Source organism: Prionailurus viverrinus, chromosome E1 (assembly GCF_022837055.1).
Source record: "Prionailurus viverrinus isolate Anna chromosome E1, UM_Priviv_1.0, whole genome shotgun sequence".
In the NCBI taxonomy this organism is placed as follows: domain Eukaryota; kingdom Metazoa; phylum Chordata; class Mammalia; order Carnivora; family Felidae; genus Prionailurus; species Prionailurus viverrinus.
The window spans coordinates 4,947,019-4,963,488 of NC_062574.1; the positions used below are offsets into that span (position 1 = coordinate 4,947,019).

The 16,470-nt window shown below is 45.5% G+C and overlaps 1 protein-coding gene across 2 annotated transcripts; it reads right to left on the reverse strand.

Moving 5' to 3' along the window:
* Positions 1-960: 960 nt before the first annotated feature.
* On the reverse strand, positions 961-16,427 carry LOC125151297 (protein SCO1 homolog, mitochondrial). 2 transcript variants are annotated; one of them, XM_047832032.1, is made up of 6 exons: positions 16,120-16,427; positions 14,725-14,815; positions 11,348-11,452; positions 10,432-10,524; positions 6,746-6,861; positions 961-1,865 (listed from the first exon to the last, which is right to left on the reverse strand). In XM_047832032.1, the coding sequence occupies exons 1-6, from the start codon at positions 16,402-16,404 to the stop codon at positions 1,731-1,733; spliced, it is 825 nt and encodes a 274-aa protein (XP_047687988.1). In that variant the 5' UTR covers positions 16,405-16,427; the 3' UTR covers positions 961-1,730. The 2 variants fall into 2 exon arrangements, with proteins under 2 accessions (XP_047687988.1, XP_047687987.1); XM_047832031.1 differs by having other exon boundaries at positions 11,255-11,452.
* Positions 16,428-16,470: the final 43 nt, after the last annotated feature.

Here is a 16,470-nt window from a genome sequence, read left to right on the forward strand (position 1 = left end):
CACGACAGGCCTGTATCATGTGCACGTGGAACCTAAGTGATGTGCAAGAGTGTGTCTGAGTATAAACTGTATCCGTTGCATTAGGATTTACTGAAAAACTTTGGGAGTACTTGGCCCTGGGTGGCCGCTTCTGGTAGGAAAAAGGGACACTCGAGCCCAGACGCCCAGGGAAGCTGAATTCACAAAGGATTCACACCACCACTCGTTCTCCTCAACGGCTGTGTGCACAGCATGCTGTTAACAGACACACCGAAGGATGGGTCAGCTTGTCACTTGTGCAGATCAAAACGCTGCTTCCCCACAAAACGGTTTCTCCAGCCTGATCCCCAGGCCACCAGCATCTGAGGCACCTACGTGTTGTTTGTGAACACAGGGGTCCAGGGTGCCTGGGTGGCTCCCTCAGTCTGACTTAGGCTCAGGTCATGATCTCATGGTTCGTGGGCTCGAGTCCCGCATCAGGCTGTGTGCTGACAGTGCGGAGCCTGTTTTGGATTCTGTGTCTGTCTCTCTCTATACTTCCCCACTTATGCTCTAAAATAAAATAAACATTAAAAAAAAAAAAATGAGCGTACAGGTCTGCGTCCCACCCGGAACCTGCGAATCTAGCCCTGGCCGGAACCTGAGCTCTAACAAGCACTCAAGGGGCCCACCCGAGTCTGCGGGTCTCTGTGCTGCCGTGGACGCACCCACCCTTCAGCACAAGAAAGGTCACACTAGGGGCGCCTGGGTGGTGCAGTCGGTTAAGCGTCCGACTTCAGCCAGGTCAGGATCTCGCGGTCCGTGAGTTCGAGCCCCGCGTCAGGCTCTGGGCTGATGGCTCAGAGCCTGGAGCCTGTTTCCGATTCTGTGTCTCCCTCTCTCTCTGCCCCTCCCCCGTTCATGCTCTATCTCTGTCCCAAAAATAAATAAACGTTGAAAAAAAAAAATTAAAAAAAAAAAAAAAAGAAAGGTCACACTGTCCAAGCTGCAAAACCGAGCACACCTTTATTTCACACCCACTGCAACCCAGCCAAGGCAGAGGAGAACCCTGTGTCACAGTCCCGATTCAAGATCCTCTTTTGTCCATTTGGTAGCTGCCTGAAAACCTGGCACATTTAAATGAAAATCACATAAAAGACCCCTAGAGAAACTGACCCATCTTCCCCAAACAACAGACTTCCTCGTTAGTAAAATCAGCAGGTGCCGATGGAAGCACAATACAAACTTGACCATGGTGTCTGTTCGCACGGAAGACTATACTTAAATGCTTTCAGGTCTAAAAACCCAACTGTGGATGTCCAAGAGCCTGATTTTAATTTGACTGTTATCAGCCACCAAGAACTCGAAGAGGAAAGCAAGGGCACTGTGGAAATTACTCTTCCTGGAAATTCAGCCCCACAACCCTGGTGACCAGCAGTGCTGATCCGAGGGCCCCTCTGACGTGGAGAAATGCACCTGCTGAGTCTCTCCTGAGTCCATCCCACGGCTTCACGGTAACTTGGTCCTCCGGTCTCAAGCGACTATTCGGTTGTAATCTTTACAGTTCCAAGAATCGATTTTGGCTGAACCCAAGGGTAACATAATACCTATTTGTACTGCACCCATAATGTCCACAATACAGATGTTCTTGCGGTACGAAGGCCATTCTGTCGGTTGCATATGTATATACACAGATAGATGTTGGCTCCTGTGGGAGACAAAGCTTTTCTCCTCTTTGGCAAGAGAACATCCACCCGGCGCCACCGCTCTGGCTAGCTCTTTTTCCTATGTTCCCTCATGTGCGCAGCAATGGAACCAGCTATTTCTGCATTCTTCTTGTTCTGGCCAAAATAATCTAGAAACTGGCCATCTGGTCCAATCAAGTACATTATTATTGTATGATCCACCTGCAGAGAAAAAGGTGGGGGAGGGAAAGGACAAAAAGATTACCAAAATAAGTCGCTTATTTTTCTGATTAAATGCTGCAGATGAGAACTTCACATTAATGATTAAATAACCTCTGTAACAATGTATCGTTTACAGAATGCATCTAAGCCTATTTTCATAAATTCACGGTGACAAATATCTAAAATCGTTTGCATTCCAGCACTCTGCACTGACTACTGCCTTAGACATCAGCTAGAATTTGGGATTCTTCTGGTTCTGTCCATAACACACGCATGCACTCGATCTCGGAGAATCGACTTCCAAGAAATGGCTGCTGCTTTCGGAAGAAACGGGTACCTCATTGCTCCCATATGCTGCCTACCACACTGTTATCAGAAGAACCCAGAAAAGTCACCACTACTGTAAGTGTATGATTTATACATTCTGGCATGCTATGTAGTCCTGATATTAGTGACTCACATGGAAACGTGGAAATAAGGGTTTTTCTCCCCCAGGAAGCTGGCATATACTCTGCCGAATGATCCTATCTGAGGCAGATCACCTGGGCCGTCCTCAGGAGACGTAAATGCTACCCCTCCGAGGAGTCACCTTACAGTTATCTATTTTCCAAGCAAAGTTCTGAAAACATTCCTACCTCTAACCTAAGCTTGGATTGGTCATACAGTTTTTATTTATGTGCCTCCACTTAATCCAACTTTAAATGAGCAGAAGGCTTGGCGCTTAAGGAGTCCTTGGAATTTATTGCAGGCTTGATTGCTATTTGGCAAGACAAAAAGAAAGACCGAAATGTGATCACACATACCGAACCGGAGACACCCCCAAATACACCCGCCACACATTATAGGTCTGTGAGGTTATTGCTTTTTTATATACACACATTTGTAAACACAGAGCAAATGGAAAGAGCCACTTGCCTGCGCACAGAAGGAAAGAATGTGCCCCAAGAGCTCAAACAGCTGGTGATTTCACATGTCCTGGAATAATTCGCTGAAGGAGCAGGACGGGGGATCAGCGTTTCTCCGCGTATCTGATACCGAGTCAGAACTGGGTCTCCAGCTCACGCTTTACACCTTCCTCTGTATCTATAGCTTCCGTTTTTCTGTTTCTTTTGGTACTCGATTCTCTCACTCCCTTAAAAAACTAAAATTCCAGGGGACTTATGTTATGAGTGTTCTTACTAGAAATGACTTTCTAGTACAGAACGAAAATACTGTTCTACCCGTATCTGTCAAACTTGTCAGTGGCCGTGTCTCAACGTCCAGCTGCCTTGTGGGCAGAGCGAGAGCTGTCGTATGTATCTCACCCACAAGTTTAGAGTTCTAGTAGGTCCCAGGACAGATACAGGAAGCCAACGTTCACCGACAAGCTCTGTCACATGCCACCTTCGTCCCGAGCCAGGCATCCCACTCCTCTAGAAATAATCCAACGGGCTGGAGAGGAAGTTATAGAACAGTAAGAGCCAGACCGAAGCTGAGAACCCAGGCCTGCCCGATTTCACAGTCCGCTTCTGCTGCCACCTTGCTGCACGATCTCTGCCAGCGTTCTGTGGGGCAGTCTGTATGCTTCACAGACACGTGCATTTTTTATGTTTTGCAAAGTAAATATATGTGCATAAAAATGCGAAAAGAATATACGGTAAACTTCTACAGGGGAAGCCTGTCACTCCTTCCAGACTTCCAGGAGTCCCTCCGTTCTCCTCCAAGGGAACCACTGCCACCAGATCCTTCTGGATTCTTCCAGAGAAAACTGTCCACATCTGTTAGCGAGTGTACATACCTGCCTACTTCTTTCTATACAGAAGCAACAACGTCCTGTAGGCGCTTTCTCATTTAACAAGGTATTGGACACCGTTCTCCGCCAGTAAGTACAGGGTAGCTTTTAAAACATGGTTGCCTGGTTCTTCCCTACGAACAATACTGTAGGGTACAGGTATAGAAAAATCCCTCAAAGTAGAATCTCTTTAAAGTATTCCACTTTAAACGCTGACAGATACTGACACTTTTGGCTTCCAAAGAGGGTCTCTCAGTTAAATTCCTATCATCTATGCACAGAAATGCCCACGGTTCCAAATTTCCTCCCAATAGCGTATTCCCTTTTTCCCCAAATTAGATTTCGATAATACATTTCCAACTTTTGACCTTTGCTGATCTAACAGGTACAAAATAGCATTGCATTATACAATTCACATTCTTTCATTAGGAGTGGAACTGCACATCTTTTCTTGGGTTTGAAAGCCAGTTATGTTGTTTTTCAAAAATACTTCCTACTTAATACTTACATACGAATGTAATATTATATATATATATATATATAATGTATGTATATATATATATATCAATAATATATATATACAGCTTCGAGTGGACCCTAAATGTTTGGCACACCCATTTCTTTAATTTTTTTTTTTTTTTAACATTTATTTATTTTTGAGAGACAGGGCATGGGCAGGGGAGGGGCAGAGAGAGAGAAGTAGACACAGAATCCGAAGCAGGCTCCGAGCACACAGCCTGATGCAGGGCTCGAACTCATGAACTGTGAGATCATGACCTGAGCCGAAGTCGGCTGATTAACTGACTGAACCCCCCCCCCCCCAGGCGTCCCCGGCACATCCAGTTCACATGTACTATCAGTCTGAAGATTCCACGGGCACTCAAAAGCCAGAAGCTTCCCCTTTGCTACTGCTGCTTGAGATTAAGAAAACCTGATTCCCTCACTCCCTGCAGGTCCTTAAATCTTGACTGAAGTTTCCCACACCATTTTGCGGACGAAAATCTGTGACCTCAAAGGACAGAAGTCATACCAATGAAAAACCTAACAAGCTGGAGAGTGCCTCCCCCTACTGGTTGATTTAGCAAAGAACTCATTGGTTCTTTTTCATTATTATTAACTCCAGCGGAGCTAACATACAGTTCCATTAGCTTCAAAGGCACAATTCACTGGTTCTGATCAAAAGGTCAAATTCTTATGGCAGTAGACCAGTATTTCTCAAAATCGGGTCTAGGATGTATTCCAGAAGGTCCAAGAAGTCTCCATAAGACTTAGATATCTGCATTTTAATTTTTAAACTTAAAAAAGTTAATACTCGGGGCGCCTGGGTGGTGCAGTCGGTTAAGCGTCTGACTTCAGCCAGGTCACGATCTCGCGGTCCGTGAGTTCGAGCCCCGCGTCAGGCTCTGGGCTGATGGCTCAGAGCCTGGAGCCTGTTTCCGATTCTGTGTCTTCCTCTGTCTCTGCCCCTCCCCCGTTCATGCTCTGTCTCTCTCTGTCCCAAATAAATAAATAAACGTTGAAAAAAAAAAAGTTAATACTCATATTCTGGATTATCTGCGTGACTATCTTATGACTGAATACAAATCTCCGTGGCCAAATACGTGTCTATGTCTATGATCTCGCACACACCTGCTGTCACTGCTGGTTACAGGGCAGACAGCACGAAAATGATGTGTTCTTGCTGGGTCCCAGACCAAATAGTCAAGGTAGACGACACCAACATTTCAAAGTATTTTAAAGAACACACGAAGGGCAGTTGATCGTATAGTTGGGCATCCGACCCAAACCACGTTTTGGAGACAGGCTCCTATTCTTAATCACTCCGCCCGACCAATGTTACAGAGAAACCAGAGCACGACAGCTGAGGGGGAAGAACTGAACTAATACTAAACAGCAAGACCAACTATTAATGGACAGGAAAAAGTGTCCCGTTTGAGAAGAAAACCGGGTGGGTGGGGTGGTGCTGATGCCCTTTGTTGGTGCTTCGCTGTGAAAGCCCAGGTAAGAAGAGGGACCGGGTGACGTGGACACTAGGGCTCCGGGGGCAGTGCTGGAGAATGTACGAGCTGTGCAGGAATGACCGCATTTCTGGTCGCCATCATAACAAAGCAAATAGTAAACACGTAATTGTGCACATAATTCATATTTGAATTGAATATAATTGAAGTATATAATTCATATAAAAATAAACCTGATGGAAAGTCTACCTTCTTATAGCTTTCAGTCTTTTCTCTTGATTTTCAGAACTCTGGCTCATTCCAAAAACGCAGTTCTCCATGGCCTAACACTGCTCCTTACACCTTTTCTCTGGTGACATAGAGAACCTAGACGATGGGTTATTATTATTTTATTATTATTATTTTTTTGGAGAGGGACAGAGTACGAGTTGGAGACAGGGGCAGAGAGAATCTTAAGCAGGCTCCACGCTCAGCATGGAGCCTGACGCTGGGCTCGATCCCACAACCCCGGGATCATGACCTGAGCTGAAATCAAGAGTCAGACGCTCAACCAAATGAGCCACCCAGGGCTCCTATATATATATATTTTTAATGTTTATTTTTGAGAGAGAGAGACAGAGCATGAATGGGGGAGGGTCAGAGAGAGAGGGAGACACAGAATCTGAAGCAGGCTCCAGGCTCCGAGCTGTCAGCGCAGAGCCCGACACGGGGCTCGAACCCACGAACTGTGAGATCGTGACCTGAGCCGAAGTCGGATGCTTAACCGACTGAGACACCCAGGTGCCCCAGGGCTCCTATATTTTTAAATTTAAATAAAGCTTTGTCCCCAAACGATCGGTTCTCTTTATTTCCAACATGGTATCCAAGTACCATGTTCTACTGAATCTAAAATACTACTCATCATATATTTTCCCATAATTTTCTGGGCCACTAAAAAGGAGAATGGGCAATTCAATTATAAGGACACTGAATATATATTAAATCAGTATCCTTAAAAAAATTATACTTCTATTATCCTTTCAAATATCCCTAATTCCTGAGGAATTTGTGATGATCTCAGCTTTTCTCTCATTTCTGCAGCCCACTGTCAGACCGGCACAAGTGTGCGGTCTGAGCACCGGCCTGTGGGCGACACTCGAGTGTCTACTTACGATGTAGTCCTCGTCCTCGTCCCTGGGGCCAGGACTGTAATACACCCTGTACGCTCTGGCCACTCGGTCGATCTCTTCTTTGGTGCCAGTCAAGCCAACCAGTTTGGGAGAAAATTCTAAATTAAAAAAAAAAAAAAGAGAGAAACACAGTGAAAAATAAGAAGCGAGTGAAAGCACCCCCCATCCCCTGCCTTCAGAGTCTCTGCTGCTGTTTTCTCCCCGTGTGTCCTGGTCCCCCCCTCGTGACTCACAGGAACAGACACGCACACAGAACAAACGCAAACTCTCCCTTGTAATGAAGAAGTCATGTTCACCAAGACAGGCCACATTCTGAGCCATCAAACACACCCTAACACATTTAGAAGGACAGAAACCATACGTGCGGTCTCAGATCACAGTGGAGTTGTACTCAAAGTCTGTAACAGAAAGATCGCTGGAAAATCCCAGGACACACAGGGACGAAACATACTTCTGAATAACACACGGGTCAAAGAAGAAATCTCAAGAGATATTTAAAAGTATTTTGAACTAAGTGAAAATGAAGACACAACTTATTGAAATTTGTGGGATGCAGCCAATGCAGTCCTTCGAGGGATATTCGTGGCCCTGAATTTATACAGTGGAGAGGACCTAAAATCAGGAATCTAAATATCCCCCTAGGAAGCTAGGAAAAGAAGAGCAAATTAAATCCAAATGAGAAGAAAAGAACTGGAGCAGAAATCAATGAAACTGAAAAGAGGAAAAAAATCACTGAAACCCAAAGCTGGTTCCTTATCATATGGAAGTGAAATCCTTTCAAAGTCCTCTTGTAATGATCTGGAGGGAATATGTTCTAATCATTTAAATCACATTTCTTATTAATTTGGTTGTTTTTAAATACTCAGATACGGTTCTGAGACACGCTCAAGCTTAAAGGTACTACCACGAATTAAGCATTACAGTGTTTTGTTGTATCCTGAAAAAGAGGTTTGCTTTTTGCTTCACAATTCAGTCGACTCTGGTCCAGGGCTGTGTCTCATCTTCCAGCAAATAACCTCCCGGCATGTATTTACTGTTTGGTTTTTGGGATTTATGGAAGTGAGCTGGTGAAGTCACCAAACCACCACGGGGATGGAAGTACAACACTGAGCAGCAGTGCCTTCTTCCAAAGGCAGAGAGGAAAAAAGCCTGTTTTCATTTTTCGGACTAATCCAACCTAAATTGAAAATCTGTTCAGCTACTGAAAAAGCACAATGGCTTGTTTTTCTTTTCCACTCTGAGTAAACAGAAAGGTAAATGAAGTCTGAATTAGTTGTATATCCAAAACTTTTAAAAAATATTGCTGAAATTGCAATAATTTTCTAAATATGAACTTAAATATGTAAAAAGATTTTATTAAGTTTCTTTATTAATTTTGAGAGCAAGTGGCTGAGCACACAAGCGGGGGAGGGGCAGAGAGAAGGAGAGACAGAATCCCAAGCAGGCTCCGCACCATCAGTGCAGAGCCGGATGCGGGGCCCAAACTCATGCACTGTGGGATCGTGACCTGAGCCGAGATTAAGAGTCGGACGCTTAACCCACTGCACCACCCAAGTGCCCCAAACTTAAATATTTTCAAATCCCCCCACCCCATCCGGTACAACTGGTCAAGATGACACCATCTCTGTATGTATGTGCTGGTGGAGAATATTACCGTAAGGGTTTTGCATTTCAGTTACAGGAACTCAGATGCCTACTTGTCGGGAGATATTTAGGATTTGGTTAATTTATGGTTAAAAAGAAAATAACTGCCAACGTAACACACACTTCCATCAGAGACCGTTTATCACCCCATGAGTTATACCTGCTTTTTACTGCTTTTGGAATAAACTATGCCATTGTTCAAATTTCTGCCTAACCTGCAAACAGTGAACACAAGTTCACCTTGAATATCTAATAAAAGCTCTAAAACTCTAAGAAAACACAAGCCTTTGTAACCTTGGGCTGGACAAAGATTTCTTACACATGACACTAAAAGAAGGGTCTCTAATTGTCTCTAAACCAATAAAGTGCTCTTCAAACCACACCAAGTGTGGGGAGCACGGGCAGGAGCCAGAGCTCTCATGCACGGCTGCTGGGAATGTGAAACGTACAACCACTTTGGAATACTATCAGTTTCTTAAAAAGATGAACACACACCCACCACACGATCCAGCAATGAGGCGTTTACCAGGGAAATGAAAAGTATGTGTCTGTACAGAGGCTTGTACATGAATGGTCTTGGCAGCTGTCTCTCTCCGTATATAGCTCCAAACTAAAAGCGACTCCAGCGTCCATCATTGGAATATTACTCAGAAGATAAAAAAGAGTCAACTGATAATATGCTAAATCATGGACGGGTCTCAAAATAATTATGCGGAAAGAAGCCACTAAAAACAAGAGAGTACACTAAATAATTCTGTGGACACAGACTTCTAGGAAATGGAAACTAATCTATGTTGATAGACAGCAGATCTGGGGATGGGACGGGGGCAAGGGCACAAGAGGGTGACCGGTATATTCATTTTTTGATGGTGTCACACGTGCAGACATGACAAAAGATAACTGTGCACTTTGAATATGTACATGTTATATGTCAATTATATCTCAATAAATATGTTAAACGACAAGATACAGCAGGTCCTTCACAAAACACACTTTTAAAAAAACCTCAAAGCTTTAGACGATACACATTGCAATGTGTCATATAACAAAATTAAATGTAGAAGTACTTATTAGCTCCTTTGGCCTAAATCAATTTCACCGTAATGAGACTTAAAATTCCAATTCCTGACTTTTGAGTGCCCATGTTCCTGTCACTCCTAGAACAACAAAACAGATTCTTATTCCCATCATTTTTTCAGCTGAAGAAACTTGGATCCTAAGAAATTATGCAACTTGCCCAAGCTCCTAAGAACGTAAGCATTCATCCTTAATTCTACCGGCACTCGGTCTTTCGAATTGCTTTCTCATGGGTTTTAACCTGCATGTGATGTTTCAACTGAGAGTCTTCTATGAAAAGTTATAAATGTGCTTCTCATAATAAATGTTCTGGATTTATAAAGTATACGGTAGGAGTTCACACTGTGCTCACATCTCATAATGTCGCTAATCTTGGGGCGCCTGGTGGCTAAGTCAGTTAAACGTCCAATTTTGGCTCAGGTCATGATCTCACAGTTCGTGAGTTTGAGCCCCGTGTCGGGCCCTGTGCTGACAGCTTGGAGCCTGCTTCGGATTCTCTGTCTCCCTCTCTCTGCCTCTCCCCTGCTCGCTCCCTCTCTAAAAATAAACAAACTTAAAAAAAAAAAAAATAATGTCGTTAATCTCCCAACGTCCATACTCCCAGGATGTACATCTGTCCTATTACAGAGAGAATGAGGTACAGAGGCGGAAGGAGAAGCAATGTGTTCTGCCTCTCAACTCAAGATTCTGTTAACTTAGTTGATATCTGAGGCCAAGTCCGGTCCTTCCCGTGACAAAATACAGAGAGCTGTGCATCAGGAATTGAGAAACTTGTTTCTTATTTGCTTATTCACGGTCACAACTGAGCCTCACTTTTTATTCACCTGTAAACCTGACGACGACACCATTTGTCCTCCCGTGTCCACGAGGCACGTAAGGTCGAATGAATCCATCTTTCAAGAACTGTAATAGCTACACAAATGTAAAGCATTATTAATAGGACCTACCTTTCACATACTTGGCGATGGCTTCTTTGGTGTCCCTCTCTGGGTCGATAGTGATGAAAAGCGGAGTTAAATTTGGCAGAGTTGGAATTCCATCTGAAAGAATATTCCCACTGGTCAGTACTCACGCTCTGGGGGAAAAGATGAACGCTGGCAGTTACAGCAGAGAGAGCCGGAAGTGCTACAGCGAGGGTTAGGGAAACACAGGGACACCTAAGCGTGGAGGAGAGGACGGGGAAGGGATGGGACGGCCTGCGAGCAGGTCCCCAGAGTATCTGCGGTGGGATCAGATAAGAATCCTACTGAACACCTTCACCGGTGCACATGCGTTACGGGGGTCCCGTCACGTGGGCATCTCGTGTTCTGATCCAACGTGATGTTTGCGGTTTTCGCCCCACCACACCTCAAGGGCAAGGTGAACTATTAGTGAGGACTGAGTCCCGGAAACAATCCAGCTTAAGGATGGAGGCCTGCCTCCTGTCTGGGACTAACCAGTGCGGCTGACGGCACATCACAGACCACACCGCCGTCTTGCTAGTCCGTCACGGGGACAACGACAGTGTCAGTGACGGATGTCTACAATCAAGGGACATAAAGCAGCGCTACAGGAGACCAGACCTCACTCACATTTTTAAGCAATTTAACATTTGGCATCAGAACAAGCTCCCTCTGGTAGAGAATATGGTCGTGGGAATCAAAGCAGCAAATGAGCCGGATGCTGAAATTTTATATTCTCAGAAAGCAAGTAATTACAACACCTTGCCCAACGGAAATCCGAGGACGTGAAACTACGGAAAAGTAGTTTTTACAGTTAGCAGTGGCTTACCTATCTCATCCACGACTTGAATCATTTTTTCTAGTTCTTCTGGACAGATATCAGGGCAATGAGTGAAACCAAAATAAATCAGGACCCACTGACCCAGGTAGTCTTGGTCAGTGACGGGCTCTCCAGTATGAGTCGTGAGGGAAAACGGGCCCCCGAGGAGAGGCTTTCCCAAGCTCCGCTGCCGCTCCTTCTCTAGCTCTTAAAGAGACACAAACACTCACGTTAAACAAGTCAGTCTAACCACAGGCACCGAAATGCCTGATGTACGGTCAGTACTGTACTAATGACTGTGGGGGCACAAAATGTGCTAAACAGTCTGTTTTCTAGAAACTTAAAAAATATTTTAAGAAAAACAATCCTATGACAATGCAACAAAACCAAATTGAATGGAATGGTATGTAGAGGGGACTCTAAGGAAGTGGTAACGGTATTTCTTCCTCTTTTGGAATAGTTCAGTCCTGTCATCAGGTGTGGCCGTGGTGCCGGTGGGGGAGGGGCCGCAGGGGCCCAGAGCGGATTGTCTGAGCCCAAGTGGGGCAGGGTGGGTGGCCTGGCACCAGGAGTCTTAACCTGAGTGTCCCAAGGGCATCTGAATGCGCTGGGGACAGCAGTGATGGGACCTCAGTTCTATACAGGGGATTAGTAACAAGTAGGTAAATTAAAGATAAGCGTTACACATGGCAAGAGGTAGAAAGATGGGGAGAAAAAACCCAAATGCAGTCTGTAGTACTGTGCAGAAACTGGAGGTGCCAGGGTCAATTTGTGGCTGCAAGATGCGTTCACACAGAAGCAAACGCAGATGTAACCACATCTGTCCACCGAGAGGACCCTGCAGTGGACACAACCCAGCAGCAACGAGCCCTGGGTTCTAAGTATCACCCTCCACTAAAAGCGAACAGGGCTTTTGGAGACATGGCGGGTGTCAGGGCCATGGCAGAGAAGTACAAGACGAGCCTGGAACATCCTGTCACGTCAGACTGAAGGAAGAACTCCAAGAACACTGGAGACGTGTCCCAAGGAACAAGAGCTGCTCAGACTGCCAGGGACCAACAGGGGACAGTGGAGCATCAAAATAAAGAGAATATGGATTACGGTTCATTAAATACGCAGGAGAGCACAAGTCCACACGGATATAAATAAATGGAGAGTTTGATGCGGATTGGGATGAACATTTAAGTGTGTAAATGCACACCACGAAATATATATTAATTACATTTTCGGGACAGAAGCCTGACAGACACACCCTCAACCTGAGCACTATCAGTAACGGGACCAAAGGCGGCCCTGTTCCACCAGGGCGAGACGCAACGAGAACAGAGCACGAGTTCTGTGACATTCCTGCTGGAGGAACGTGACCCGAATCTGATCACGAGGAAACCAGACAAACCCAAACTAAGGGACACTACTGCCCTGTAATGTTTTCAAGGTCATCAAAGTCTCATAAAGATGGAGAAACTGCTACAGACTGAAGGAGCCTAAAGAGACAAGTAGGTACAAGGTCTGGTTCTGAACTGAACTCCTGCTATCAAGAAGGCCAAGTTGCAAAACTTGAATGAGGCCTGAAGACTGAATGGTAGTTAACAAGTCAATGTTCATTTTCCGATTTTGGTGGCTGTATCATGATTAAATTGGAGAACGTACCTGTCTGTAAAAAGTACACAATGGAGTAGAGATGATGACGCATGTCCGCAAACACTCTCAAATGATTTAGAAATACTTGAATTTTTTAAAGTTTATTTATTCTGAGAGAAAGAGAGAGCAGGGGAGAGGCACAGAGAGAGAAAGGGAGAGAGAGAGAGAGACAGAGAGAGAGAGAGAGAGACAGAGAGAGACAGAAATCCAAGCAGGCTCCACACTGTCAGCGCACAGCCCAACATGGGGCTCGAACTCACAAACTGTGAGATCACGACCTGAGCCGAAACCCAGACACTTAACCGACTGAGCCACTCATGTGCCTCTGCAGATACTTTAAATATCGTTTCATAATAGGGTTTTTAATAAAACAAATATTATCGCAGGTGAAATTCCAAACTAAAGTAAAAAGCTTGCTTATTCTAGAATGGTCTCTGCCACTACTTTTCCTGGCTTGTTTTGTTTCTTTGTGAAACTAAAGGAGCTTAATTTCTCACTAGAATATGAAAATCCCATCAATAAAATACTGGTTGTTACACAAAACAAACAGGTCTGTATATCAATATGGGCCTTCTACTGCTAAGATTCTAGAAGCCTATGAATTCTCCCAGATCTAAACATATCCTTTGTATCACGGCTTCAAAACAGACTCTGAAGAACCAGAACAGATTTAAGTAATATTTTATTTTTTTTATTATTATTTAACGTTTATTTATTTTTGAGACAGAGAGAGACAGAGCATGAACGGGGGAGGGTCAGAGAGAGAGAGAGGGAGACACAGAATCTGAAACAGGCTCCAGGCTCCGAGCTGTCAGCACAGAGCCCGACGCGGGGCTCAAACTCACGGACCGCGAGATCATGACCCGAGCCGAGTCGGCCGCTTAACTGACTGAGCCACCCAGGCGCCCCATGTGACATTTTAAAGTTTGACTAGAAACTTTTAAACCAAATCTTAAAAGCCTGGAGTAGTGACTAAAATATAAAGTTCTCGTAGCCAATTTCTGGACATTTCAAGTGCTAAGCCAGAGCAGTTCCTGGCACTCCCTGACCAGATTCTCCCTATTTCTCTCCATCATCCAAGGTCAGCCTGTGGCCCTTCCCTCTGCTGATACTTGGTGGTCTGTAGGAGGGGCTGGCCCTTCAGAGGCTGGGGAGAACCTCTTCTAGTGAAATGCTTCACTTCTGTGTCTGCTTCCCTGTCACGAGCACCTCGATGGCTGGAATGCATCTAAGTCATCCTTGGGAACCCTCTGGGCGTCATACCACCCACGCTCCCATCTGTTCACAATTAAGTCTTCATATTGTTACACAGTGGCATCTGAATACAGATAAAGACACAATGAGAAACCAGGTGAATTCCAAATCCAGTTTGGAATTCAGTGAACAGTACTGAACCAATCTTAATTTCTTAGTTTTGATAAATGACCCATGGTTATATAATTTGTTAACAATAGGGAAAGCTAGGTGAAAGGTACATAGTAACTCTCTTGGGTCATCTTTATAACCATCCTGTTCATCTAAGATTATTTCAAGATAGGAGTGCCTGGGTGGCTCAGTTGGTTAAGCATCCGACTTCAGCCCAGGTCATGATCTTGAAGTCTGTGAGTTCGAGCTCCGCGTCGGGCTCTGTGCTGACAGCTCGGAGCCTGGAGCCTGCTTCGGATTCTGCATCTCCCTCTCTCTCTGCCCCTCCCCTGATCACACACTCTCTCTCTCAAAAATAAAAAAACACTAAAAACTTTTACTGCAAGATAAAAAGTTTAAGAACAAAATAAAAGATGCTAAAAAAAGAAAAAAGAAAGGTTTTATTCAGAGCTGAGCAGAGGATATCTACTTACTCTCTGTCTTTTCTTTCTTGAAGTACTTCATTCCAGCCAATAAGGCTCCACCAATAGCAAATGTGAATGCTAAAGACTTCCAGGAAACAGGCTACTGGGGCAGAGATTTTACAAACAAAAATACTAGTCAGATGCAAACATGCAATCGTCCTACATTTATTACTATGGTAGTTTTTAACATACATAAACACACATCTTGATCTTCTTCAACATGTAGAATGTTTCATGTTGCTCTAGGATGAGAAAATACTGGGGCGCCTGGGTGGCTCAGTCAGTTAAGTGTCTGACTTTGGCTCAGGTCATGATCTCACCGTTTATGAGTTCGAGCCAGCCCCGCATCGGGCTCTGTGCTGACAGCTCGGGGCCTGGAGTCTGCTTCGGAATCTGTCTCCCTCTCTCTCTCTCTCTCTGCTCCTCCCCCACGCAAGCTCTGTCTCTCAAAAATGAATAAATGTTAAAAAAAATAAACTGACAAAAAAAATACTTGACAGTGTCTGTGGATGCAATTCCATCTGGGCTCCCAACACAATTACAGAGGCATTCCTTTTCAAGAAGAAATTCCCTAAGTCCATTTCCTTTCATGTGAAAGAGGACCTGAAGCTCAAGTACCAGGACTGTTAACACGTGTGACCTTGACCATAGTGGCTGATTTCAAATCCAGTTAATTATGTGTTTGTGCTGATATGGAAAATATAAATAAACCAAATAACAATTTGGGAGGTCACTCTAACTCTGGCTTCCAGAAGTAACAAAGTCAAAGTAGAAGAGATCTAAAAAATGGAGCTTCTTGCAAATTGCATCAAGTTAATTCTTTGTACTCTTTTTCAGGTCCCAAGGTAAGTAAGATGTCCACTACCTTGGTCTAATTCATCACCCTTCTTCCCCCAGCTTCTAAAACCCACTTCTCTTAACCATCACTAGTGGGGAGAGGCTCTCAGGTTTTTCCAGATCAGAACTAGAACCTGAGCGAAATCAAAGAGGGCATACCCAGCACGCAACTACGACCCACATTTTGCTCAATTTCAACTTACACATCGAACATCTAAAGGGCGTTCAAGTGACAGTAATTAATATGCTTGGATTCCTCACTCCTGGTCAGTTCAAGGTTGAGACCTTCAAGAACACCCGAACTCATTTTGGGGGCAGGGGGCACAAAAGCGCGCTACGATCCAAACCCGAGAATCCAACCGCGGAGAGGCGTCGGTTCTCTCGTCCGCGCTGGGACCTCCCGCAAACCGAGGGGGTCGCGGGATGAGAGTCTGTGACCGCGTAAGGCTGAGCCGAGGACCAGGCCCGGCCGAGTGGCTTCCGAGATTGCGACCAAGCGGGATGGGGAGGTCGCGGGCCGGCGTGGAGACGCGACGGACAGAGGGAGGGCTCCGGCTGTGCACTCACCCCGGGCTTGGAGGGCCGCGTGGGGTCTCTGCGGCCCTTCGGCTCGGGACCCGACGACCCCGGTGGAGGTGGCGTCGCCGTGCAGAGGGGCCGGTCTCCCCGGCAGCTGCGAGCGAGCTCCGAGGTCCGTCGCGCCTCCTCTCGCAGCGCGCAGAGCTGCCTCATCCAGGCTCCGGCGGTCCCGTCCGCCGGGGCCCAGACCCCGAGTCCGTGGGGCAGGAGACGCCAAAGTCGGCTCCCCGGAAGCCGCATAGCGGACCCGGGTATCCGTAAGAAGCCTGCCATGGACCTAGGAGACCGCGCCTCCTCTAGCCCGCCCCCCAACTTCCGGCGCCGGCTCCACTTCCTCCG

Coding starts and splice junctions, on each gene's coding strand:
- LOC125151297 (XM_047832031.1), bottom strand. CDS start 16,404: ATGGCAGGCTTCTTACGGATACCCGGGTCCGCTATGCGGCTTCCGGGG. Junction 11,453..14,724: donor CAAGAAAGAAAAGACAGAGA/GTAAGTAGATAT, acceptor TGTCTCTTTAAG/AGCTAGAGAAGGAGCGGCAG. Junction 10,525..11,254: donor TCAAGTCGTGGATGAGATAG/GTAAGCCACTGC, acceptor ATATTCTTTCAG/ATGGAATTCCAACTCTGCCA.